Source organism: Augochlora pura, chromosome 5, assembly GCF_028453695.1.
Source record: "Augochlora pura isolate Apur16 chromosome 5, APUR_v2.2.1, whole genome shotgun sequence".
Taxonomy (NCBI): Eukaryota; Metazoa; Arthropoda; class Insecta; order Hymenoptera; family Halictidae; genus Augochlora; species Augochlora pura.
In genome coordinates this window covers 3,556,250-3,583,029 of record NC_135776.1, presented here as the reverse complement: position 1 = coordinate 3,583,029, position 26,780 = coordinate 3,556,250, and the positions used below count along the sequence as shown (strand labels likewise).

At 43.2% G+C, this 26,780-nt stretch overlaps 1 protein-coding gene across 1 annotated transcript; it reads right to left on the bottom strand.

Moving 5' to 3' along the window:
* Positions 1-5,093: 5,093 nt before the first annotated feature.
* Positions 5,094-26,408, bottom strand: LOC144469974 (uncharacterized). The gene is given in 4 exon segments (XM_078180727.1): positions 5,094-5,142; positions 6,644-6,863; positions 21,950-23,533; positions 25,295-26,408. Coding segments are annotated over 4 exon segments (2,967 nt in total).
* Between the last annotated feature and the right edge of the window lie 372 nt (positions 26,409-26,780).

Genomic DNA, 26,780 nt, shown 5'->3' with positions numbered 1-26,780 from the left:
TCCACGCATCTCTAATCCGTCCCAATTAACGCAGATTTTCATTTTACGCGAGTCTAGCAGTTTCCCCATATAATAGGGAAAGAACCCGGCCATAGGATCGTCAAGAATCCGGCGTACGGGTGCAATGATGAGGAAAGATCTTGAGAATGGAATGACCACTTTCGTCGTCGTCGGCCGCGGGACTCTGGAGCGTGTCCAAGGAATCGTGGGGTGGAGGATTCTGCTCCGCGTCAGACGGCACGAGCCGCCTCTTCCATCCCCCTAATTCGTGGAGTCGTGAACCACACACACACACATAGACACAGCCAATGATATAACTTCGGTTATGGCGATTTTAAGATCGGCCCGGGCCAACGGAAGGTGAAGCTTCATGGCCCGGGAACGGACGACCCGACGCGTTTGACTCCGACTGGGGAAACTCGTGATCGAGAACAGTTTATTGCCAGCGATGTGTCTTCAAGCGGGGGATACTATCGTGTTACGACACGCAACGACAACGTAATACCCTCGCGAGAGGAGGGTTCGGATAGTTTCTAATTGCCGATCGAGTGCCGCGCTTTCGAGATGATCTCGAGGCGATGGGAATTCGATAGAAATTTTGGAGTTTACAGCGATCAAGGGAAGACGCAGTCTGCGACGAACTGCTATAGGAAAGTCTAGTTTATGGGGAGCCACCCTTGGAGCTAGGGGGCCGAAGGGTTAGGTATTTTTAGTAGAGTTGATGCAGTATTTTTAGTAGAATTGATTCGGTATTTAGTTTTGGTATTTTATTTTTGTTTCATTTTATTTTTGTTTTATTTTATTCTGCTCGTTTAAATTGCACTTCGATTCTATTAACAAGTGAAGGATATTTGAATATGAACAAATAAATAAATAAAGCATCGCGCGTCCCCCGGGATAGAAGCCTCCTCGTTACTTTCAGCGCCTATGATTTAGGGGCCGATTTAATTACGAGTCGCGCGCGCGCGAGTCACTCGCGCGGAGCGATGAAAGCTGCTTAATAAATCAAAACGACGCGCGAAAGCGTTGGCAAGTTCGCGTTCGACGTGGCTCGGTTCCCGGGTAATTACGACAGGCCGGGATTTACGAGTACGCCTTGGATCTTCGACAGGGTGGCACGGGGGCTCCGGCGGCCGGGGGGGGGGGGGGGGGTGTACGCGGGGGTGTGCGCCGCGTGTCGCAGGTGCGATTGTGTCCGACCCCCTCTATGCCCCCCACCCGTGACGGGGGCCGTGTTACGTAACGCCTTGAATATTAATTAATAAATAGATTCGTACGCGCGTAATTGGACGATCGCGATTTGCATGCGCCGTGGGGTTACGTGATCGAAATATAGGCGCCGAGATAATCGGGCAACGACGGCCCACGGGCTCCGTCCCCGTCTACGCGATCACCCTACGTCACGCGCCACGTTTACGCTACCGATGGCCAAAGGTCTCCGTCGCGCACGTTCCGCAATTTCCATCGCGGAATGCCCGCGATCGTTGCCGACCTACGACGACGTCTCGTTACGCGGTCGAATCGATCACTTTTTTCCACCACCAGAACGGCGCGCGACGCGCTCTGCATCGGTTATTAAAAGCCGCTTTATATTGCCGACGAATTTGTTTATAAATTAGCGTTGGATATATTGCAACAGGCCTTGAATTTTTATTTTTTGTTTGCAAGAGGTGGCGAGATTATTTTTTAATTTTTTAACGAGCGCTTAGAGAGACTGGTGTTAGTGTAGGGTAGTTACATTTAGTGACATTTTTATATTTTTATAGCGTTGATGTTAAATATTGTTTCCTTTAACTGTTTTATTTATTTTATTCGTTGTGGGAAGGTGTATAATATTTGAGAAATTATGTGATAATGTGAGAGCTTATGGTGGTGTAGGGTTATGTTTCAATCAGTTCCAAGGATTCAATCAGTTCTTTTAGTCGAGCATTCTTCTCTTTAATTTAGTATTGTATTAGATGACGAAATGATAAATTTGTATGAAAAATTTAATTATTTATATTATGATTAATAATGAATATCTACTGTCACATTAATGCACGGAATTACCATACTTAATTTCTCTTTTACTAAACTCTGTATCAAGCCATAGACCTAACCTCTATCTTTCCTATCTTATAATTCTACAACTATCTATCTATCAACTATATATATATCTATCTACCTACCCTAATAATTCTTCAATAAGCACCCCAATCTATCAATAAATAAAAATACATATTGATTAAACGAAAGACCGACTAACTAAATAAAGTAGTCGACAAAGATCCAGATTCGGTCGATTCATTCGACAGAGGATTTTGATCGAACGTTCTCCGAAATGGTCGTCGGTGATTTAAATAAAGTGGCACGGAAGTCCGGAGCGCGCTTTATATCACCAGTACGAAGATTTATCCGGCGATCAAGCGACGCTTTCGAGTCGCGGCCGATCGAGGTACGAGAAAGGGTGGTAGGTAGATGGAGGGTGGTCCGCGCGCGTGGAACGAATTGCACGGCTAACGACACGATGAAATGCCAGACGCGGCGTTAAAACGTGCGAGCCGGCGGCAGCGGCGGCGCAGGTCGCGTGATCCGTTGCAATTGTTAAACGCGGCGTCTCATGCACGGCTAATATAAAATTAACGAACGATTTGGAAACAGCGTCCGCGCGCGCTACAAGCCGCGCTGCACCTCGTAATCACCACTTCCCGTTGATTTACGGCGGCGGCGGAGTTCTTGCCGCGGTAAGAAAGTCGTCGCGGATAAGCGCAATCGGGCCCCGCTGGTCGGACGATGGTCACGATACCAGGGAGACCCGGGACACACGACGAGATAGAACGCGCCGACATCGATCCTTCGTGTAGGATCCAACGGCATTCGCGTGGCGGACGCTGAAGAGAATATTGCCGCGATTGTTCCGAGGAACGAAGAGCGTGCGTTGGCTTTAAGACGTCGACGCTTTTGTGTTTGCTATAGTCAGATTAATATCAAGTATGCGCCGTGAGAGGGAATTGTGGAGGGACGAATGATGGGGAGAAGAGACCAACTTTGGGCGATGATTACTCTGTGAAACATCATCGTGGGAGAATAACTCTTTTTTTAAATTAAAGCTTGAAATTTGTGCTTTGAGATAGTATTTTTTTATTTTAATTTTGATGCAATTTTGATAGAAGAATTAGTTGAATGTGAGACTGTGTTTGTCGCCCTGAAAATTGGTAAGTTTGACGAAGTGCATGGACTTGATAAAATTTTTCTCGAAGATGCCGTTGTTATATAAATCAAGTTCGGTCTTTTACCTTTAATTTAAAAAAAGAGCGACCTCGCTGCGATTTTTTCTCGCAAAGTTACAGCACTTTGAAGAGATCCTTCATAGTGACCTGTTTTGGGAGTATATGGTCAAAATGCAAGGGTCAATTCAAAGTGCTGTAACTTTGCGAGAAAAAATCGTAGCAAGGTCGTACTTTTTTTAAATTAAAGGTAAAAGATCGAACTTGATTTCTATGGAAACAGCATCTTCGAGAAAAATTTTTCTGAGTTCCTGCAAGTCGTGGAAGTTGACAATTCTCAGTATAATAAACATGGCTTCGTATTTAAAGGGTGCAATGACAAGATTGTACTGAGATTAAAATTGAAAAATAGTGTCTTAAAGTAGAGATTTCAAGCTTTAATTTAAAGGAAGAATCATCATTCTACAATAATTTTTCGCACAATTATCGTCGGCCAAAGTCAACCCCCTTTTCCTCATTTATTTTCGCTATAATATTCTCAAGCACGGCATATATAATATTAATAATAATAATCCAGTAGGAAAAAGAAGCTAATATTCATATTTCAATAAAAAATGGAACCATGATAAACCTAACTATACAGATATCATCCCCCAAAAATATATCATCCCCTAAAAATAGATCACCCCTTTAAAAACCAAATAATTTCTAAAATAGTTCAAACAACCCCCAAAAGGATCGCAAATAAACCAAAAAAGTACCACCCCATTCAATTCACAAAAATAATTGCAAAAAGAGCAACCCATCCACCAAGCTTCCATATCACTCCATCGTCGCTAACAATTTCCATGTCGCTTGTAAAACAAAACCCTAGAAACTCCATGGCAAGGCAAAGAAAAGCGGGCCACCGGCATCATTCGCGACGTCTGCGGGGGTTGAACGACCCCTAACCCCCTTCTGTCCGCAGCCGGGTCGTTTCAGAACCATCGAAAAGCCTGGAAACGTTTCGAAAAAAGGCGGCGGTCCGGCCTTCGCAGAAAGGCCGGGTGGTCTCGTCGTTCCGCGACGCGACGCGACGCCTTGCAATATTCATGGTCGCGTCGGGCAATTATCACGGCTCGCGAGAGGCGGATCCCGCTCGTTGCGTAAACAGAAAGGTTTGCGGGTAGGGGGTAGGAACGAGCGCCGCCGGGTGCGGATCGCGCGGACGGCCGCCGTGCGGTTAACAAGTTATCCAGCGGGGGCCGCATTGAATAATGTAGAATTTAATTTCGGCCGGCCGGGCGCTCTCCACGGTCGTCATCGGTCCGCGGCGTTGATTCGTACCGTGAAACATTTAGCGGCCGTGAAATTTCCCATGCGACCGGTCCACTGCGAGCCGGAACAGACTATAGCGGCGGTCGCACGGCGTTGCGACGCCGCCACGGCTTCTTCCTATTCGTCGATGGACCGGGGGACGGCGAACACGTCCGCTCTTCCCGCGATTCGTGCCTCGAATTTAGCACCCGCTTCTCGGCGAGAGACGGGAAAAAATGGGCCACCGGGTGCGAAGTGTCCGCCATTAAGGAAAACGGCGGAGGAGACTTGGGGGAAAGTTATTTGTTAACACTTTATCGACCGGTAGCCTGTAAATCGGCTTTTTTCCACCGATCGCTTGCCATGGTAACCCTTAATTTTTTATCTATTATTGAGATAAACGTGGTAGATTGTACTACAAGCTTCAATATTATTATATAACTTTTTAAATATAAATATCTTTCGCGGTTAATAATATAAAATAAAATCAAAATAGAAACGAAAATTTTTACGGTAGATAAAGTGTTAATGTTGTAAAATAGTTTATGGTATCGTGTGGAAGTGGTTAGTCAACCACTTAGCTACGCTTATTTATTTTGGAGATAAATTTTGTAATGTAGGAATACTGCAGGAACTTCGACTATAAAGCATTAACAGAGATTAACAAGAATAAACGAATAATATTAACTAAAAGTCAGCAGAAGAAGAATTAACTCCAAACAAAACTCTAAATGAACTCCAATTTGAACCGTGCAAAATGGCGCCCGGTTATCGACGAAAGGGTTAAGGATGCCCTCCAGATCAACCATAAAAAAATAAGACGTTCTCGGCGAAGGTAGAACTACGGATGCAAAGGGGCAGAACTTTTCAAGAACTATGAACACGGTCCGTGGAAACTATGGGAACGCGGGTACGGCTATCGGGACGCGGTAGAAAGGGGTTGGGGGTAAAAAAAAAAAAAAACCCCGGTGAGCCGCGTTACGGATTAACGGGGCCGACACTGTGCAGCAACGATGATGCACTTCCCGGGTATCCGAGCGTCCGGACAGCTCGTGAGATATTCAACGGACCGAATATCCGGGCAGATTATACGATTCTCCTTTTTTCGCCGCGGTTCACCCCTTGCCCCATCCGTTTTCCACGGCGTTTTCTCTCTCTCTCCCCCCCTCTTTTTCTCGTTCTTGTTGCCCCGCGCGCTCGTTTTCTTTCGCGTAGCACGCGAAGTTTCACGGGGGGAGGGTGGGGAGTGGGGGGAGTGCGACGCCGAGCTGTTTCCCCGGGATTTAGCAAGGCCAAAATTATTTTCTTTTCACTTGGCGCGCCGAAAATGCACCTACAGACTTAGCCGCCGTATTTTACCTTACGAGGGATTATTGTGGATGAAGGGAAATAATTATGAACGGCTCGGAGTATAGGCGAACGGAAATTATTGTGAAGAGACGGAAATAGACGGAGGAGAATGGAAATGATTGTGAAGGGGTGGAAATCGGTGTGGACGTGTAAATATAATTATTAAGGGATGAAAATAGGTGTAGACGTGTAAATGTAATTATAAAGTGGTGGAAATAGTCGTAGACGAATAGAAATAATTTTAATGGGGTGGAAATAGTTATAGGCGAATGAAAATAATTTTAAAGTGATTGAAATAGTTATAGACGAATAAATATAACTATAAAGAGACGAGATTAATGATAGAAGAACGAAAATAGTCATAAATAGATAAAAATAATTGTAAAGACATAAAAATAATTATGAACAGATTTAGACAATTATGAACAAGTAGAAATAATTTTAAACAAGTAAAAATAATGAAACATCCCCTATCCAAGAAAACTATGACAGAAAGAAATAACAACGAACAGATAAAAATAATTGTGAACAAAGAGAAATAATCATGAACAGATAGAAACAATTATGAACAAATCAAAATAGCTATAAACAAATAGAAATAATAAAGAATAATATAATTTTCATCATGAAAAAGAATGAAAGAATAAAAGCGACTAATTATTAAAAACACCCCTTTTTTCGAGAACTAAATATTTTATTCTCGATTTCTATATATTCTAACAATAATAATAATATCGCGGAGGTTCTGAATAATATTAGCATTTCTAAAGAACGGAGTAAAGAAAGCGTACCTGGTATTATTGAAGACTTCGTCCAAAGCGTGTCTCAGGGTCTCCTCGGTCAATTCAGTGAATTCTACGACTACAGCGACACCCCTGGCTTGAGCCGCCATAGCATTCAGATGCTGATCCCCGAACAATGGCATCAATACCATCGGTACTCCGCTATGAACGCCCTCCGACAGCCCCAGGAGACCACCATGACCGAAGTAGCACTTAACGTTCGGATGATCTGCGAAGACAAAAATTCTACCGTTATTCTCGTTTTATTCTCCTTAACCACCGGGGAAAAAACTGCGCGTTCTATTGTTCTACAATGCGGTACGATATTTATTTATTATTATTTAATATCGTCGCTTTAAAATATATAAGGCTAACATCGTAGACTATGGTTTTGTATATTATTATAGTTATCAGGAATTAATAATTAAATTCTTGTGCTGTTATAAAGAGATATACAATATTAAAGCCTTTAATGTTGTTTAATTAATTAGGACTTTTATTTAGAGCGTTTTAAAGGGCGCAGAATGGACGAAAATTATTCCTAGAAATTTGAAAACTGATCTTTTAATATTTTCGATAAATTAATATGGTTTTATTATTTCGCAAATATTTCAAAAATATTTATTTCCAATTTATTCCATACCTCGACCGCGATGCGAGTCACCCAGTGCACCTAATAGTTACAAAAAACCCCGTCTTCGATAACCGCGATAAAATTTCCGCTCGATTCCCCCGTGAAAAGATCGACGCGGAGTTTCCCCCCATAAATACGCGAACGTTAGATTTCGTCGCGGCGTCGAATGTGAAAGATTTTCGGCGCTGGGGGTCAGAGGGTGCGCGCGACAGCGCCACGGCGATACGAGCTTATTATGGTCGCCCCCGTGAATGCTATCTTCGCCGGAAGGATCGCGTCGTCCCGTATAATAAGGGAGGCCAGGAGGACTTCCGGGTACGGCGCGGCGCGTTTAAAAGAAATCCCGGCGTCACGGATGCTCGCCTGAAAAATTCCAGCGAGCGAGCGACGAGCGTTTATCGCGAGAAAACCCGGCGAGAGAGGGAGCCCATCTCTCTCAGTGAGAGAGAGAGAGAGAGAGAGAGAGAGAGAGAGGGCCCCGTGCTGCCGCGTCATCGTATACCGCCGCCCCGATTCCACACCTCCGGCGTCGATTCTAATGTCAAATTCCATTACGCCAACCCTCGGCTCGCCGACAGCGCCCGTTTCGCCCGCGGTGACGTGTACGGGGTGTCGAGGAAGTATAGCCATAGGGAAGCCATTTTTTTTCGAAACGTTCTCGCTCGATGAAAATGTCGGCATTCGCGGCGATTATTCCACCCTTATTTATCAAGTTTTACCTTGCTGTTAAGTTATATCTATCTACATGGTTCTGCGCAATTTTTATCGGATTTTGTGAGTGTTGTTAATAGATTTTATGCGGCAGAAATTAGCCTGAGTCGAAATATTTGGAAATTTAAGCGATGCCTTGATTTTTAATTGTTGCAATTATTGAGAGAAGATGGATGCTTTTATTCAACTTTTGTAAGGGTTGATTCATATTTCTGAAGAGGGTATATAACTCACAGTAGAAATTTTTTATTTATATTGGTTTTAATATAATTGATAATTTTAAAATTAAATTGATGATTTAATTCGTCGTATTTTGTAACATGGAAATATTTTAATATAATCGAGAGAGCGCAACGTCCGAATAATAATTTTAAAACTCTGAAAAATTCATCCCTTATCGAATGATTTTCCGAAACCCAACACCACAACCTAGAGAACCGATAATAATTAATTCGACCATATTACTAAACCTCGTAATAATAAATAATAATAGATTCGTTAAAAGCATCCCTTTGACGAAATTCGCCGCCCTTTCTCCGCCCGATTACTTTTCCACGGTGAGAACTTAATGGACCGCGTTTTCGCAAATGTTCTGCCACGTTAACAGAACACGTCGGAACGCCATAAGAGAGCTGTCGATAGACCGGGGCCCCATCGGTAAATGACACACCGCGGTCAGGGAATCGGTAGTTTCCATCTATCAATGCTAACACGTGTTGCTGCCTCCTGACTTCGTAACCGAGAGTCGCCGCTGACACTCGCGCGCCCGTGCTCTCTGTTCTAACTAGGTAATTGACTGCAGTGTCGCTTGTCGATGAAACCGCGTTATCAACGGATCCCTCGTTCGATATTGACGTTGCTAGGACAAACGAAGAAATTAATGAATTCGCGTAGGGGACGTCGACGCCGCCATCTTGAGTAAAGACGACCATAAACTGCAGAAAGGCGCGAAGTAACAAGATGCAATAAATTGAAAAATAATATATAGAGTCAGTCGTTGGAAAGGAGAAATCGATAATAAGGCATTTAATCGTTTCTGTTGAATATTGTTAGATGTCGTGGTTATTATTTTATTATTTTATTAATATTATAATTTTTGTTTCTTTTAGAGGTTTAGTGTCGACTACCGGGGGTGATTTTTGTCAGATGAATTTATTCGATGTATTAATTGCAGTTGATCTTCTTATTATTTTAGAACAAAATTTTGCTATTATTGTTATTATAGTTACTATTGCTACAGTTTTATTTATGCCATGTATTAATTGTATTTAATTTTTCTATTTACTTAAATTCCACTACTTCAACTTCGCTGTCCACAATTCTACATTTTACCTATTTACTTTCACCCTAATACTGTCCCCTCTTTGGTCAATAAATATTTAATTAATATATTCATAATTGGTACAAATCTCTGATAACTAACGAAAATGATAAACATAACCTTAAAAACAATAGTAATAAGAAAAAGAGAAATAAACGTCCGCCCTATACATAAAATAAAGCCGAAGAAAGGCATACTTCGTCGACACCCTGTACGTGCGCCGTTACATCCACCCACACGCGCGCCGTCGAACGCAACTTTCGACGAGCGTCACTCGAGGTTTCGCACTCGATACGTCTTCGTGGAACGCGGCGCGTCAATACGTGACAGAGGATATCTATCGGCTGGCATGAATTTTTGCAACCGACGGCGGTTATGCGCTAGCAGCGGCCTCCTCTCTCTCTCTCCCTCTCTCTCTCTCTCTCTCTTTTTCTCTCAGCCGACACGGAGGGAAAAATCGGTCGACGGCGCTCCGCCGATTTCCTCGAGATTCTATCTGCCCCGCCCGCAAACACTTTTACGCCGTCTGTAACGAAGAAATAACGCGTTGGCATTTCCCGGGGATGTTACCCGCGTTTTACGACGGCGCGGATGTTCGCCGCCCGGGGAATTGATATTTTCGATCTCCGTCCGACGTAGCCGGTCGCGAACGTAACCGATAACTAGGCTTCCATCTTTATGCAAATTTATATTTTAAAGAACATCGAAAGAGAGAATTGCATAACACGCTCCCTCGCAGAACAAAATCCCGAATACCTCCGTAAAGGGACCATTTTTGATAAATTCAACAAGGCGCGCGAAGACGTTCGCTGGTAAGCCGTTAATCCAATAGCAAAGTAGACAATCATGTCCCGGTTAATTCGGAGCGTCGTGGGTGGTTGATGTCGATCCGGCAAATCCGGGGGGGTAAATTGAATCGCGATCGATCCCCCGTCCCCCTATTCGAAATTTCAGCGACGCGATGGCTCGGAGCGTGCCGCACGTAGGGAGAGAGGAGTTAGCATGCTACCGTCTCGTCGGGTACCCGGGCCCGATCTAATAAACCCCGCGAAAGTAGCAAAAAAGTCGATCCTATTCCTTAATGGACGCCGGCCGGAACAAAGTGGACCCGGTGCGGGATGATTTCGCTTTTATCCGAGAAGGTAACGCGATCTCCACCCTCTGGCCCCTCCGTCGCCCGCCACCGGGCACCGTTAAACGCGATACTCGGGGGCATTGCGTGTCAACACGCATCCCCCCCATACGGGACGGCTACCATCCACGATATCGTTGCCTCTAAAATCAATTACATTAGCGGATCGTATGCGAATTGACAGAATCGATTGCAAACATGTCGTGAATGGAACGATGGCGGCGGCGGCGGCTCTCTCTGTGATCAAGGGGAGTCAGCGTCGATTTATCAACCTGTCCGGGGGTCCCCCCCAGTTTATTCGATCCGTGCGCCGATCAAACGGGGTATTCAAATTCTTCGAGGAAAAATGCGGCAGATCGATCTTACGTCTTCCGAACTCCTTGTCGCGCAAATATTAGCTACTAACGAGACCAACCTGACGCTGCTGAGAAGAATTTTTGGCGCCGAGTAGCTTCCATATTTTTATCGATATTATATTTATAGAGATCACGGGAATTAGGCTCTTCTTTAAATAGAAATAAATGTGTAAAAGATATTCTGTGATTATATTTACTAGGGGTAGTTTCCCTTAGCTAATAAGACACTCTGTATATTTTACGAAAGAATGTCAAAACTATAGCGTTTGTATATTTCTATGTCATAAATAATAGAAAATATAGTTTTGATTTAAATACTCAATAAAAGCATAGAAATTATTTTGAAATTATATAACTGTCCACAGCACTAGAGATAGCCTTCTTCAAATCAAATATCCTGTATATTTAAAACAAACTATCACATTCGTATATTTCTAGCTTAGAAATAATAGAAATTAAAAACCTATTAATACAGCAATTTTTGGCTCTTATATAAATAACAAAAAAATTAATCCTAGGATTGCAAAATTATTCACAGCTCTGACAGTATTCTGAAATAAACCATAAACTACCCTATACATTAAAAAAAATTATCGCATTATTACATTTTCCTATTACAAACAATATAAAACAGAAATAAAGAAACGCGAACCAATCACTGCTGGCCCAAACCAAAAAGGGCAATAAAAGGTAAAAGGCCACGGATTTCCCCATCCACACAGAAACAACCATAACGTTTTCGCGCGGTGCCAATCGAGCGGCGGGAATCAACGATTTCCACGATTCCATAAAAAAGCCCCTGTTGCAGGGGAGTTACGATCAGCTGTTCGAGATCCGTGCACACCTTTTCGCGTGCGCCGTCTAAAGCGTGCGAAGTATGTAATACGAGAGGCAAAACGCGGCCTCGATCTTATCGTGATCACGAAGACCGTGGAGGAGGTGGAGGAGGAGGGGGAGGGGATGGTATGTAGCCGGTGGCTACAAGGGATCCATGGAACCGGGACCAGGACACACAGCAGTCACGGGACGGGATAATCAAATTAAAGCGATCGATCCCAGCCTCCCCTCCGGTCGAGTTACCGGCAGTTTCTAGCTAGATTATCTGGCCACCGGAGGAGCGCCGACTCTCGGAAAAGCAGCCCGCGAGCACCGACTCGATGCCGTTGCTGCGAGGAAATCGTGTTTGACTCGGTTTCGAAATCAATTGTCGGTCGAATCGCCCGGGCGAAATTTTGGTAGCGCCACATTTAATTGCAACGATGAGAAATCTAAATATAGGTCCTTAATACTATTTATTTTTAATCCTAATTAGGGGTGGTCGGACGATTTTTATGCATTCATGGCACTCGAGGGGGTTCAATGTAACTTGAATCAATTTTTATTGCTGTCGTAGTTTGAATTTCGAAATTTATATTTGGATTAATATAAATATTGTATTTATATTTCGCTTTTGAGAAATACCAAGCTAAATATTTTCTTCTGCAGTTCCTGATATTTTTAAATATTTCCAGGAGCATTTATTGAAGTATAAAGGGTTATCCAAAGGTACTAAGACGTTCCTGAGATCATTTCAAACAACCTTTTCCTCAGCGCAAATGAAATCCGAGGCTTCGTTCACGAGTTATTAACGAAAAACGTGCGACGCCACGCCTCCGCCCGTCTTAACTCCGCCCTCGCTCTGTAATTGGTGCGCGGTTTACGATGATAACTCGGTAACGACGCCTCGGAGAACATTTCTGTAAAGTGACAATTGCAAGTCACTTTTAGGACACTACATATTACAATATAAATCAAATATAGTTTAAATAAATCCAATCTATGCACTGTTAAAAAACAATATACATTAATCACCTTGTACTTGTCGAAATATATTCGATATTTAATACTCCGCGAACTCTGATCTATTATTTTAACATTATTCGAAATATTTGACAAATTTACTATTAATAATATCTATTGTTACATGACTGGTTCATTTTATATTTAGAATTCTTACTCGACGCAATTATTTGTTCCCCCCCAGTTAATTACTTCAGCTCGAAAGAAAGTCGCTCGACTCTTACGAGACACACGACATTGTTCGACGTCGATTGATTGCTATCCAATACCGGTAGATCAACACCGCGTAGCCATCCTCTCTTTTAATCGGACGTGCACACACACACATACATACACACACATGTATCTCGTAGAAGAGGAAATTTTCCGTAGCGAGTTCTCTGAAGTCTGTTTCAGATAATGTTCGAACTCTTAACAAATAATACCAGGTAAACAGGAAAAAGGAGCGAGTCATCGCGCGCACGCCGTTCATGTGTTGCATGCGGCAACGGTGAAGAACCGGAGTTTCGCAATTTATATATATATATATATATATGTATGCATACGATTATTCATTGTCGTTATCCGTCACGCGGTTATGGCCGCGCAATTTGAAACACTTATTAGGTACTATGAACGGCGATCGATGCATACTTGTCTGATAATGCGATACACGCGTTGCGTCGACGCGAGCGATATATCAACCGGTTAATCGACATTAGAAATGCTGACCGCACTGTATTCCGATTGCATGGTTAATAGATTTTTTACAACATATTTTTACATTACGCCAAAGTTGCTGCGAGAATTTATTATTAAAATATTGCGTTTCTTGATTGCGACATACAGTACAACAGATAGTAGAGACGACGGATTTATACTTCAAAAATTTATGTTTTATTAAAAATGTTATTTTGCGAGTTGTTAATTTTTATGAATACTCTTTGGAATGTTTGCTATTAGCAGTAAAAATTTTGTCAATCTATTTGCGACCGTTTTGGCGTAAAAATTCTTGAAGTGACGTGCAAGGCGAATATACAATATTATAGTAGCTGACTAACATTTTACAAAATACTACAGCCACCGTAATTCCAAAAAATTAGATAACATGTTCTAAATACAATATTAAACCCCTTTCATATTTCCATAAATAAAACATCATAAAAATCGCTCCCACACTGTCTCGTCCAATCAAGAAATTAAATCTAGATACAATCACCGTCCAATAGAATAAAAATCCAAGTTAAGCAAATCCTCGGAATCGCTCGATCTATTTCGGCCACCCGGTATTCTTACGCTGGCAACTGTTTCCCTTTAATAATGGCATTGTAATCGCGAGGCGAGGACAACATCGGTTTCCACGGCGTTGCTCGAAGTTATGAGACGTTCTCCCCTGCAATTTGCAGTGGCCGGCACGGTGTGCAATCGATGCAATGCAAGTCCGACTGCGCTCTAAGCTACCGGAGAGTCCCACGGAATTGTCGGGGCAAAGAAGGTACGGGGTTCGCTCGCGAGAGGCCAACGGGGAAGGATGAAGTCTTCTTCTCCGGGCAGGTTTAACGGTGATTTATGTTGCCAGCAGAGTCGTTAGCGAGTTGCCTAATTAAAGTGATTCCGGGCAGCGCGGGCGCGAGGGGGGGGGGCTGCGGAAAGCCTTGCAAAACTACCTGGCCCCCCGGAATTCCGGCGGTCCTGTCGTCTTATCCTTGGCCAAACAGCCAAACAACCGGGGCACGTCGAAAGAACGTCTTTGTCTCTCGACACGGTGTGCCTGCGCTCTGGAGCATTCAGAACGTGGCACGGCGAATCATGCCCCGAGGGGAGCAGCAGCCCACCCCTGTAGTCTACTTTCCGCGATCAACCGTTCATTATCTACTTAAGGGCCTGGTCAATCGACTCGATGATCGTTCCGTAATTATGCCAGTGAAATACGCGGAAGTCTGACCGTTGTAATCGTCAAGGTCATGATGACATGCAGAAATCACTCGCGGAGGAGTTTATTAGGCGACGATTATTTCGATCTTTATTTTTTAGATCTTTTTAGATCTTTTTAGATCTTTATTAATTAGAGCGTGATAACATTATCAACGACAACTTTGAAATTGTTTGAATAATGCTAGAGAAGGTTATAGAACATTTATCGCATGCGTTATGAAATAACAAGATATTATTTTAATTTTCGCTAGTGGAAAATATAGATTCTCTCTGCCGAAATGACGGCTAGCATTACGCCATTGCTTCTGTAAATGCAATTCGAATATTACTTTGCACACTTTGAAGCTAGGTGGATTAAAAACTACCATCTCCTTTCACCTAGCCTTCCCATGCGCGGATATATTTTAATCCGTCGCGAAAAGCTTGGTGTTTTATTTAAATTTAAAAAATTTCTTAATGCTTCACATGCAATAGACCATACTATACAGCAATGTTTAATTAATAAATAAATGGAAACATGTACCAGTGAAAATGCATTAAAAAATTTCTGGCACTGCCCTGATTCTGCTACTAAAATTTACAAGAGAAAAAATTGTTTAATAATTTCAAAAGGCATGTTATTTAATTCAGTATATTAAATGATATTAATTAACATTTTTCTACCATTTTCTTGTGTTAAAATAGGTTCCCTGGCAATCGCAGTTTTTATTTTATTTTTTTTCAATCTCGTGACTCAGAGTTCAAGCGTGCGTCTGACATAAATATTCGTCTATTTCAATTAGGCGAACGTTTAGCTAGGACCGTGACACGGGGGAACGATTTTTCGTTACGGTTGCCATTTATACCATTTTCGCGCTGTTTCCACGAGCGGGCTGCTTATCGCGGCGTTCCGGCTAGAAAGCAGATGACCGTCGATATCACGGTAATTTGGATCCGACAGGCGCATCAAGTGGCAATTGTTCCCTTTCCGGATGATTTTGCAATCCGAGAATAATGCGCTATTCGATGATGGAAACCGGATACGTTGCCATATCAACACCCGCCGCGATATCATTTCGAAGTATCGAAAGCTCCTCGACTATGCAAAGCCGCTTTGAATGTTTCTAAACTATTTGACGCTCGCCCGGGCCCGCGCCAGCGCGCTATAGCAAATACCGACGCCGATTCGCTGTAGCCCCCGGTTTCGGCCTCGGAATCCGCTTTCGATATTTCCCAACGATTTTCGATGGTTCCCCTTCCCTCCTCTCCTCGGCCTCGATCAATTTCAATCGCAAGAGTAGAATTTCAATTTCGATTTCGAGCACCGGCCCCTTCCGCCCTCCTCCTCCCTCCCCCGGATCCCAGTTCTTCTTTGTGCCCTTTTATACGCGGCGACCGGCGGATACCAATATGACGATATTACGCGTTTCGTTACGAAATATTATTCGACGGAACGGATGGATCCCTCCCCACGGCTTTGACGAAGATCCGCGGATCCTTTTTACGGCGAAGGACCAAATTGAATTCGTCATTCGCGAGAATTTCTTCCTATTTCCGGCCGCGGAGATAGCGCCGCCTCCTTTCACTAGCGAAAAGGGCAACCGCGCGCGAGCGTAGCGAGATTACGCTGCTTTTTGCGGCTAAACGTTTTGTCGAATAATAAAAATTAATTATCGGTTTTCCGTGGTTAAATTATTGTTAATTTGTACAGTATTTGAGGATTTACCCTTTGCACTCGAAGCCATTTTAATTGGAAATAAACTATATTTTATAAAATTAATACTTGTCACTGATAACAACAATTTCCACTTTCAACAATTTTTAATATCTAAACTTTGATAATCTAAAAATTATTTAGAACGTTATTAAAAAATTCTAGTGATGTCTCAGAGTGCAAGGAATTAAAATTCTAGTAATGCCAAATAATTTCCATATCAAGTACACGGAATATTATTCTGCATTAAAAAACTGTAGCGATAGTAAAAATTCTAACCTGTAAAAAAATGGCAGGGATTGTCAAATAACTCGTAAATTTGTGACAGGAATTAATAAAAGATCCAGGTGCACTGTGACTCAAGATACATGTAAGAATCCTAAATAAACGAGTACCATAAATAAGAGAGCGCTATAAATAAATCAGAAACGGCACGAACGGAGTTAACCAAAAACAGTTTAATATATTTTATTGGCGTCCAGCTGGTAACCGCATCTCGTTAATACGGCCGCGTTTCGTTTCGGGGTTAATGTGGAAAAATCGCGCACCGAAATGGAGTACGCGATGTCTATTCACGGAGGGAATAATTAATGATTTGTTTAGGAGAACAAGGACTAGAACGAACGCGTGCTGGCTATAGCTCCCCGCTTCTTGCGCTGTCAATAGATATCACGGTGAATCACAGTCCGGCGAGGCAGATACGACTGGTTATGCAATAGGCGAGTTCTGATAACGAGTCCATTAAACGAGATATAAATATAGATAAAAAGATAAAAGAGATAAAAAAATACATTTTCTTGAGGGCCCTTTGGGAGAGGAATTACCGGAATGAAGAATTCTCATCAAAATGCAACTCTACGAAGAAAAATCTCTTTTCATTCACGGTTTCCATTGCGAAGACGGGGTTTGTTGCGCAGCGATTTTCATTATCGTTGTGTAATTATTTGATAAGATGCGCGTTCCGGAAAAAGTCAATAATTGCTCAATCTGTAATGAAATTTTATCTACAGATTTTATTGGCTCGCGAGGAAATCGATTACAACGCATTTACGGGAAAACCTGAGAAGTTTGGAGGTTATACTGGGTGAATACACCATTGCTGAAGGATGAATAGTGTTTTTGAATTTGTTGCACTTTGGTAAATTATATTAAAATTTTGTTAGCGTTTCGATTGGGTGGAGAGATGGAATTTCGTCCTTTTTAAGAATTACGACGGATTTATAATTATGTAACGATTCTAAAATATGCTTATCGGCGATCTCGCATGATTCATTGAGAATTAATTATTTTTTACCGTGATGTGTCGATTAAATGATATGCAATCTTTGGTATCTATTTGAACTCAGCATTTCGAGATTACAATGCGACGGTTCGTTGAGATAAATGAACAATTAAAAGGAAAGTGAAATCAGCGATTGCAAACAATCGAGATCACAAATTAATCCATTAATTTTTTAACATAATTAAGTGGAGTCATGGATAAATTACTCCATGTTACCAATCATAAGTTAATCATAACTATACCTTTACCTATTATAACTGTAGCTTTACCGATTATAACTATACCTATATTTACAAAATTAATATTATCAACAATTGCTAATTAGACAGATTTTTAATAAAATAAAAATCGTCTTCACTTGAAAAAAAAATGGAAATTAAATACATTCATCCCCTAAACACTGATAAATTAAAAACAATGTATGAAAAATTCCTAATTCTCTTAACCTCCCTATTATACCAAATCCGATATTATAAATCCTCCATATTATACCAAATTTCACCATAAACGCCAAAAAGTCCGTTGCAATCATATTTCACCACTCGCTACGAACTTCGAATATCTCATTCCGCCAATTGGCAAGTGGGCAAACGCCGGGGGGGTGAACGTCCGTCGCGGCAGGCGAAGTATGAAAACCCAGAAGCCTCTTAGTAACACGATCTATCCCAACCTAGATACCTCCGGTCTCTTTCATTTCACCGAGAACTCTCGACGCAAAGACGGGCTACCCACACTCCGTCGCCGACACCTTTACTCACTCATTATGTCGAACTGCGGAAGCCACTTCTTCACGAGAACATTGTCGGGCTTCTGGGGCAGATCATCGGTCTCCCACTTCCAGATCACTCTCCTTGGCAAAGAGGCGAGCACGTTCACCACGGCGGTCAATTTCTCCTTAGGCATGGTGGCCGCCTTGATCATGGACCCCAAATTGAAGTACAGGACACCGTCGCGTGCCTCGTCGAGGAACTTCTTGATGTCCGCGGGTAAAGGATTCACTTTATTTGGTATATGAAGGCCGCCGATTTCGATGACGTTCGGAGGATGAGGATAAGCTCCATGAATAGAAAAGTGCGTGTTGACGAGCATCAATGACACGTTTCTGCTCATGTCGTCCAGATCGGGGACACCTTTACCGAAGACCTTTTCCGCTATAGTCTGATCCCTCCAGCGATACACAGTTTCGGCCGCGGCGTTCGTCATCCCTAATACGAACACGTTCCACATTCTTTCCAAGAAGTTCATCGGCCTCGGTGTCATCGTAAATATGGTCGCTTTGTAGGCAGCCTCGTTAGACATGCCCAGCGTGTGGTGCTTCCAGGGCATCAGCTGGTGGCTGCACATCTCGATGATAGGCGCGTCCATCTGGTGAAACAGGGAGAAGAAGCAGTGAGTGTTGAAGGCCTCCGTGACCACCAGGTCGAACTTCTCCTGCGCTGCCATGAAGTCCTTGACCAATGGGTTGTTCAGGCAGGACTCGCAGGCCGACCGTCCCATTTGGTGCAGCATGTACAGGTTGGCGACTACTTTGAACCTGGCGTTGTCCTCCATTTCCTTCAGATTCATGATGTTCAGGAAAGTGCGCTGCTCCTTGCTGAGAAGGTTGATGTCCTTGTAGTTAGGCAGAGGCTCGATGGCCTTGGCCTTCTCGCTCCTGGGGAAATAAGAGATCACGGTGATCTCGTGGCCTCGCCGCGCTAGCTCCTCCAACAGCGGCTTGAACACGTCGAAGTGGCTCTGGCCAGGGTGTCCGAACACCCCGAGGATCTTCAGCTTCTTCCCAGGCTCTTTCATCGTTGCCGAACAACACGCCAAAAGCGCGAGGACGCACAAGAGGAGCCATCGAGATCGCGTTGAACTGAACTTGTTCATGGTCGATGAGGAACTGGCTCGGCGCGAGGCTGCCAAAGATCCGTGACGCTAGTTCAATATGTGACTACCAATTGACTCATTCCCGCGCCGTCACCTCGCTGTGACCCATCGTCGTCCGACGGCGTTCCTTTATGTAATCCCCGTCGGTTTTGGAGACGTCTGGAACACGACGTCGTCCGTGATAACAGCGTCCTCGGTCACTCGCGGCTCGATGCTTTCACAGATAGCGAGACGATTCCGCGCAGTACTCGCGACGCTTTTCACGTTAGTTTTTAGGTTAAGGCGAGGTCCACCGCGTTTCGTCGTATCGTGACGTTGCATCCTCATTTGTCTCTGGACGATGTTTTATCCGAATAATGGTTCAGGTGCTTCGAATATAGTATGTATAGTGACGCGGTGGAATGACTCGGCGAAACTGGTGCCGTTGTTCCACACTTGAGATTACGTTACTCTCCTCACGCAAAGTCGGCCGTCTTTCTCATATTCATCATTACTATGCGGATTTTATTACGCGGAATTCAGATTCCATCAATTGATTTAATGACACGTTTCGCGGAGTTGTAGTAACTACTTTGGACAACTCGATTATTGAAAAACCTGAATAACGCGGGGATCAATGGATAATGTTCTTCGGTTACGTACGAGATCGTGTTCCAGCTTCGCAACTTCTGGAATACGATACGCCGTCGCTTTGTCGACGCTCGTGCATGTTAATCATTTTATTGAGTTAGAGGCGGAAGAGGTGACATGTCATTGCTTATTAACAACTGCGTTTTGTATTCCAGTCCAAGCGATTCGGGCGAGATCCATCGCGATTTAGAAAACTATTATGTGGAAAGTTTCTATTTTATTATATACTTAATTGAGTGCTTAAAATGTTTGTCGCTACGTTCTTGTAATTTTCTTCGAATGAAATGTTCTATTAATTTTTCTAAAAAAAATTCCTGATCCTATAATAACACAATGGTACCTTGAATTTTGATATGTTAATGTCTTGTTGTTTTTAATGTCTGTTTTGTTGTCTTAATCTTTGCACCCGCGGCTGATTATCGGCCGCCTAGCCTTCCGGGGAAAGATAACGTCGACGGCGTGAGGCGCGGTAGGGGGGCCCGGGGACCGTGTTTAATACGCGCCTGACATTACGCAATGGATACTAATCAATGACCAACAAACAAACCAATTGCTATTCCGGGCTCTGAGTTTAGGAAGTCTGCCGGGATGACGCATCGCCTCTCGAGCATATTTGCCACGGCGAAACGAGACGCTAACGCGTTGGTACCTTTCTTCCTGGTGTGTATTATTAGGCAAATACCAGCGAACATTTTTGTGCGTTAATTTGAAAAATTCTAATCCAAAGGTAGTTGTATTATTAGTGCAAAATATTTGATCGAATTGAGCCAACTGTTGTCATAATTATTCGAATGCTATATTTACAGTATAGTATGTTTATAACTTTGAATATATTTTCTAATATAATATATGACAGAATATAATATAATATATAATATATAAGTAAATTTCTCATCAAGTTGATAATTAAAATACGATCACCCCCAATCATCCTAATAATTTTAAATGACAACGCACCTTCGAAACTCACCAAATTAAAATGATAAAGACCTTGCCTTATCTGATAATTGATTAAATATCTCAAAGAAAAGTTTCAAAGTACTTCTACGGTCTGCTTGTCGTACAAGATAAACTCTTCCGGTCAGAACACAATTTCCAAGATAAATCTAGTTGAAAACAAGATGAGACAGCAAAATATCTAGCTGACTCGTACAATAGATACTATAAATTATCAATGTTATATAAGTGCAACACCAAATCGTCAAGAATAAAATTGTGCAAGTAAATACATTGATACCATAAAACGTCGATATTCGCGATCGCTCAAAAATCGTTTTACATCACAGATCGACGAACGAGTGTTATTTACTGTCACCGCTTGCCATAAACGTGATCTATTTATAAAGGGGCCATTCGTTGGAGCTGGCGGTCGAGGGCAGCCAAATATATCGAAATGCTTACATTATTTGTGTTCTAATAGATTTACGAACTCTGACATGTGACTTGAAACTACAGTCGAAAGAAATTAAAATCGACTAGTTTATAAGCTAATACATAATTATAAGTTAATAGATAATTATAAGTGACATAACCTTGACGGAATTAGTTTTATTATCTTTTAAAAAATACCCTTTTTTTAATGACTAGTATTGTTTTAAATTCACTGCAAGTTCTTTCTACTACAAGAGGAAAAACTTCGCGATAATTATACCGTTTATGCAAAACAACAATAGTACAAGAAAACAATTTTGCATAAATATGTATTTCCGTATTTACTAACTCGAATAAATAAAAGATAGCGTGAAAACTCTACTGCGCACTTTGTGCACATCTGACAGAAGCGTGAACGACAAAGAGCAGCCGCCATTGCAGCAAAACTATCAAGGAACATAGTATCCCCTTAGCAACCCGATCTATCGCAGCCCATCTGCCTCCTATCTCTTTCGTTCCACCGAGAACACTCCAAAGAATCTCCCGACACTTTTACTCACTCAGTATGTCGAACTGCGGCAGCCACTTCTTCACGAGAACATTGTCAGGCATCTGGGACAGATCTTCGGCCTCCCATTTCCAGATCACTTTCCTTGGCAACGAGGCGAACACGTTCAACAAAGCCCGCAATTTGTCCTCAGGCATGGTGGCTGTCTTCACGTTGGAGCCAAGATTGAAGTACAGGGCACCGTCGCGTGCCTCGTCGAGGAACTTCTTGATGTCCTCCGGCAGAGGACTGACCTTATCAGGTAAATGAAGGCCGCCGATTTCGACGACGTTCGGAGGATGAGGATGCGGCCCGTGAATAGAGAAATGCGTGTTGACCAGCATCAGGGACACGTTCTTGCTCATCTCTTGCAGATCAGGGAGACCACGGCCGAAGGCCATCTCCGCCACGATCTGCTCGTCCCAATGATGCACGGTGTTGGCCATGGTGTACGATAATCCCACCGTGAACACGTTCCACATCCTCTGCAGGAAGCTCATGGGCCTCGGTGTTATAGCGAACATGGTCGGCTTGTAGGCAGCCTCGTTGGAGAAGCCCAGCTCGTTGTACATCCAAGGCATCAGCTGGTGGCTGCACATCTCGATGATAGGCACGTCCAAGTGGAGGAACACGGAGAAGAAGCAGTGCGTGTTGAAGGCCTCCGTTATCACCAGGTCGAACTCCTCCTGCTCTGCTACGAAATGCTTCACTGCGGGGTGGTTCAGACCGATCTCGCAACTTATTTGCGCTAATTCGTTCAGCGATACTATGTGCCGCATAATATTGAATTGGTTGTCGTGGAAGAGCTCGTCCAAATTTACTTTGTTCAGGGTGACTCCGTTCTCTTCGGTGAGGAGGCTGATGTCCTTGTACTTTGGCAAACGCTCGAGGGCCTTGGCTTCTTTGCTCCTGGGGAAGTAGGACATCACGGTGACTTTGTGACCTCGTCGTGCTAACTCTTCCAAGAGAGGCTTGTAGACGTCGAAGTGGCTCTTTCCAGGGTGCCCGAAGACTCCTAGGATCTTCAGCTTTTTGCCTGAGTCCAGGAGCTTGTCTAAAGGCTCATTCTCGAGCTTCCAGTCAGGTCCATCCGAGAGCATCTCTTCAGGTTCATTGGCGAGCTTCTTTGCTGGCTCATCCTTCAGCTTCTGTACAGGCACATCCTTGAGCTTCTTCTCAGGTTCATCCTTCAACTTTTGTCCAGGCTCATCCTTGAGCTTCTTTCCAGACTCATCCTTCAGCTTCTGTCCAGGCTTGTCCTTCAACTTCTGTCCAGGTACATCCTTCAACTTCTGTCCAAGCTCGTCCTTCAGCTTCTTTCCAAGCTCATCCTTCAGCTTCTGTCCAGGCTTATCCTTCAACTTCTGTCCAGGCACATCCTTCAGCTTCTGTCCAGGCGCATCCTTCAGCTTCTGTCCAGACACATCCTTCAGCTTCTGTCCAGGCACATCCTTCAGTTTCTGTCCAGGTACATCCTTCAGCTTCTGTCCAAGCTCATCTTTGTTCTTCTGGCCAGGCTCATCCACAGCCAAGCAACACGCAAGGATCGCGAGAGTGCAGAGGAGGAGGCATTGGACTCGCGGTACCAACATGGCTGCTAAGAACTAATTCGACGCGTGATTTCAAGTGCTCCGTGCCTCCGATTGAAACCGCAATTAGCAATCGACTAATTCGCGCGCCGACACCTCGCAGTTTATCGCCGGCTGACTGCGTCCCTTATGTAGTGCTGCCGGTGTGTGAGAAATTTCGACATGTGTTGTCGATGATAACAATGTCACGAGTAATGTCACTCGTGATTCGACGATTTTCGAGATAATATTCAAAACTGTACCCGCGGCTGTTTAGATTAAAGTCCTCTTGATCGCGTGGAAGTATTTGTCCGAATGCGTTTTAAACGATTATTGTTTTATGTTAATTGTATATTGTATATTTGAGATGATGTAAAATTATACTTTGACTAGGAAAGACCTATATATATATATATATATGTATGTATGGTCTGTTAGGGATGTCAAAAGTTAGGGATCACAAAAAGATTAAGTATATGTTATTTAATTATTCTGGACCAGATGTCTTATTAATTTTCTCGACCATATTAATTAAAATTCAGTATTCATTACCATGTTCGTAATTCCTCGCTCGTCACTGCTTTGTCTATTTCGCTCCGTCTCTATTCAACCGAAGCGTGCGCCGCGGTCAGAAGGTTAAGCGATTCGAAACAACCGAGATAACGCGTACACTAACGTCTTTTCGAGATTCATGCTCGCGTCGGACATATACCACAGATCGGCTTAACCTTGACACGATCATCACGCTAATCGTCCATACGATATACGAAGTTCATACACATAGACGAACACCGGGTACTTATGGTTTATTATCGGCCACCTGACATCTCGACGAAAGATAAGTCAGCATGTGGAAGAAATTGATAATAATCAATGATCAATTATCGAAGCATTTGAGAAAAGCAAACGAGAAATAACTTCAAGCTTTCGATGTTACATAAGTGTAAAAAATGTTTCAATTATTCCTACCAGAGTACGATGAATAAGCTAAATATTGATTGCACTGATTTCATACTTAGTGTTGATTGTTTTAACTAAATATTGAATATATTGAGGCCACGAGACGCCGAGTGTGTTTGATAGAAGATCCAACGTTCGCGTTCGTTCAGAAATCGTTTTACCTTTCAGATCGTCGAACAAGTGTTATTTACTGGCACTGTTGCCATAAACGTGATCTATTTATAAAGGGGCCATTCGTGGCAGCTAGTGGTCGAGGACAGCCAAATATATCGCAACGCTTACATTATTCGTGTTCTAGCAGATGTACGAACTCTGGCATATCACTTGTCAGTGCTTCAATCAAAATGAATAAAAACTGGCTAAAATTGAATTAGTCTCATTTGGATCAACAGCTACTTTTAACTCCAGTAAAACCCCAGAAACACTTAGATTTTGGAAATATTTGATAAAATCATAATGCAGTGTACGAAGCTGCATTGTGATTAAAAATTGTGATTAAAGTGTTAGGATTGATAATTGTGTAGGAAATTAGAAAGCAGTGGTATGTAGAAGAATTATTTGACAAATATTTTAATGGAGTTAATATTAATAGTACTGAGGTCTAAAATCAACAGAAAAGTATCGCTTTATGATAGAATTTAATTAGTATTAATAGAATCAAATTAGAATTAATAGTATTAATATTACAATTTTTATTTTCCGATTTTTAATAATAAGATCCTCCTCTCACCAACGCGATCCAACCAAAACCAAATATCTCCGCTTAAAAATACCATAATTGACAAACATTCCACCGAAAGTCAGCTAAAAAAAAAGCTACCCCTACTCACTCATTATATCGTACTGCGGCAGCCACTTCTTTATCAGGACATTATCAGGCTTCTTCGGCAGATTGTCGGTCTCCCATTTCTAAATCACTTTCCTCGGCAATGAGGCGAGCACGTTCACCACAATCTTCAAAGTCTCTTCAGGCATCGAAGCCGACTTGACCAGAGACCCGAGATTGAAGTACAAGACACCTTCGCGAGCCTCGTCGAGGAACTTCTTGATGTCCTTTGGCAGAGGATTGACCTTCTTCGGGATATGAAGACCGCCGATTTCGACGACGTTCGGAGGATAGGGATGGGGGCCGTGAAGAGAATAGTGCCTGTTAACGAACATCATAGACACGTTCTTGCTCATCTCTACGAAATCGGGGATGTCGGGACCGCAGGCCTTCTTCGTGATTCTGCGATCGCGCCAATCGCTCATAGTGTGGAATATCACGTTCACGTAGAACTCCGTGAGGAGATTCCACGATCTTTGGAGAAAGTTCAGAGGCTTCGGGACGCGGGCGTACATGGAGGGTCTGTAGGCCGGTTCGCTGGAGAAGCCCAGCTGAGGGAAGACCCAGGGCGTCAGATCGTGCGTGGAGATCTCGATGAAGGGCACGCCCATCTTGTGGAACAGAACGTAGAAGCAATAGGTGTTGAAGGCCTCTGTTAGCACCAGGTCGAACTTCTCTCCGGCCGCCACGAAGTCCTTGACTAGAGGGTTGTTCAGGCCTGCCTCGCAACTCGCGTACGCCAGCCTGTCGACCAGACGCGTGCAGTCGAACAGCCAGAGGTGCCTGCTCCTGGCGAACGTCTTCAGCTCGAATATGTTCGTGTACTGGCCTACGTCCTTGCTGAGCAGGCTGATGTCTTTGTAATTCGGCAGAGGTTCGATAGTCTTCGCCTTCTCGCTTCTGGGGAAGTAGGAGATGACGGTCACGTTGTGACCTCGCCGCGCCAACTCGTCCAGCAGCGGCCGGAACACGGCGAAGTGGCTCGCACCTGGGAACCCGAAGATCCCCAGGATCTTCAGGTTCTGTCCCGGCTCGTTCACGGTGGCCGTGCTACATGCCAGGAGCCCGAGAACGGACAAGGGCAGCCATAGAGATCGCGGTGAACCGAATTCGAACATGGTCGCTGAATAACTGGTTGGTTATTGCGTTGTCAATACAACGGTGATACGCAATTCGACTGGGAAGAGCAATTGTCACGCCAGCACTAATAATGTACTTTTCGTCAGTTCGTGGAATGGCTTTTTTATTAGATAATAGTGTCAGTTTGAGCGAGGGGTTCTTTGTCCGTGAATGACAATAGCGACCGATAGCATAGGTAGTGGCTCGTATGTTAGCGAGTCGAATTCTCTTAAACAATATTTCTGAGATAAGGATGCTTTTCAACGCCTTTGACGTGACATTTTGCTTGCTTGGAAGGGGCAGAAAACGATTGTTTATTCCGTGTCCAAATTTATTTAAAGACTTAAAGTTATACTGAAAGAATTTTATAA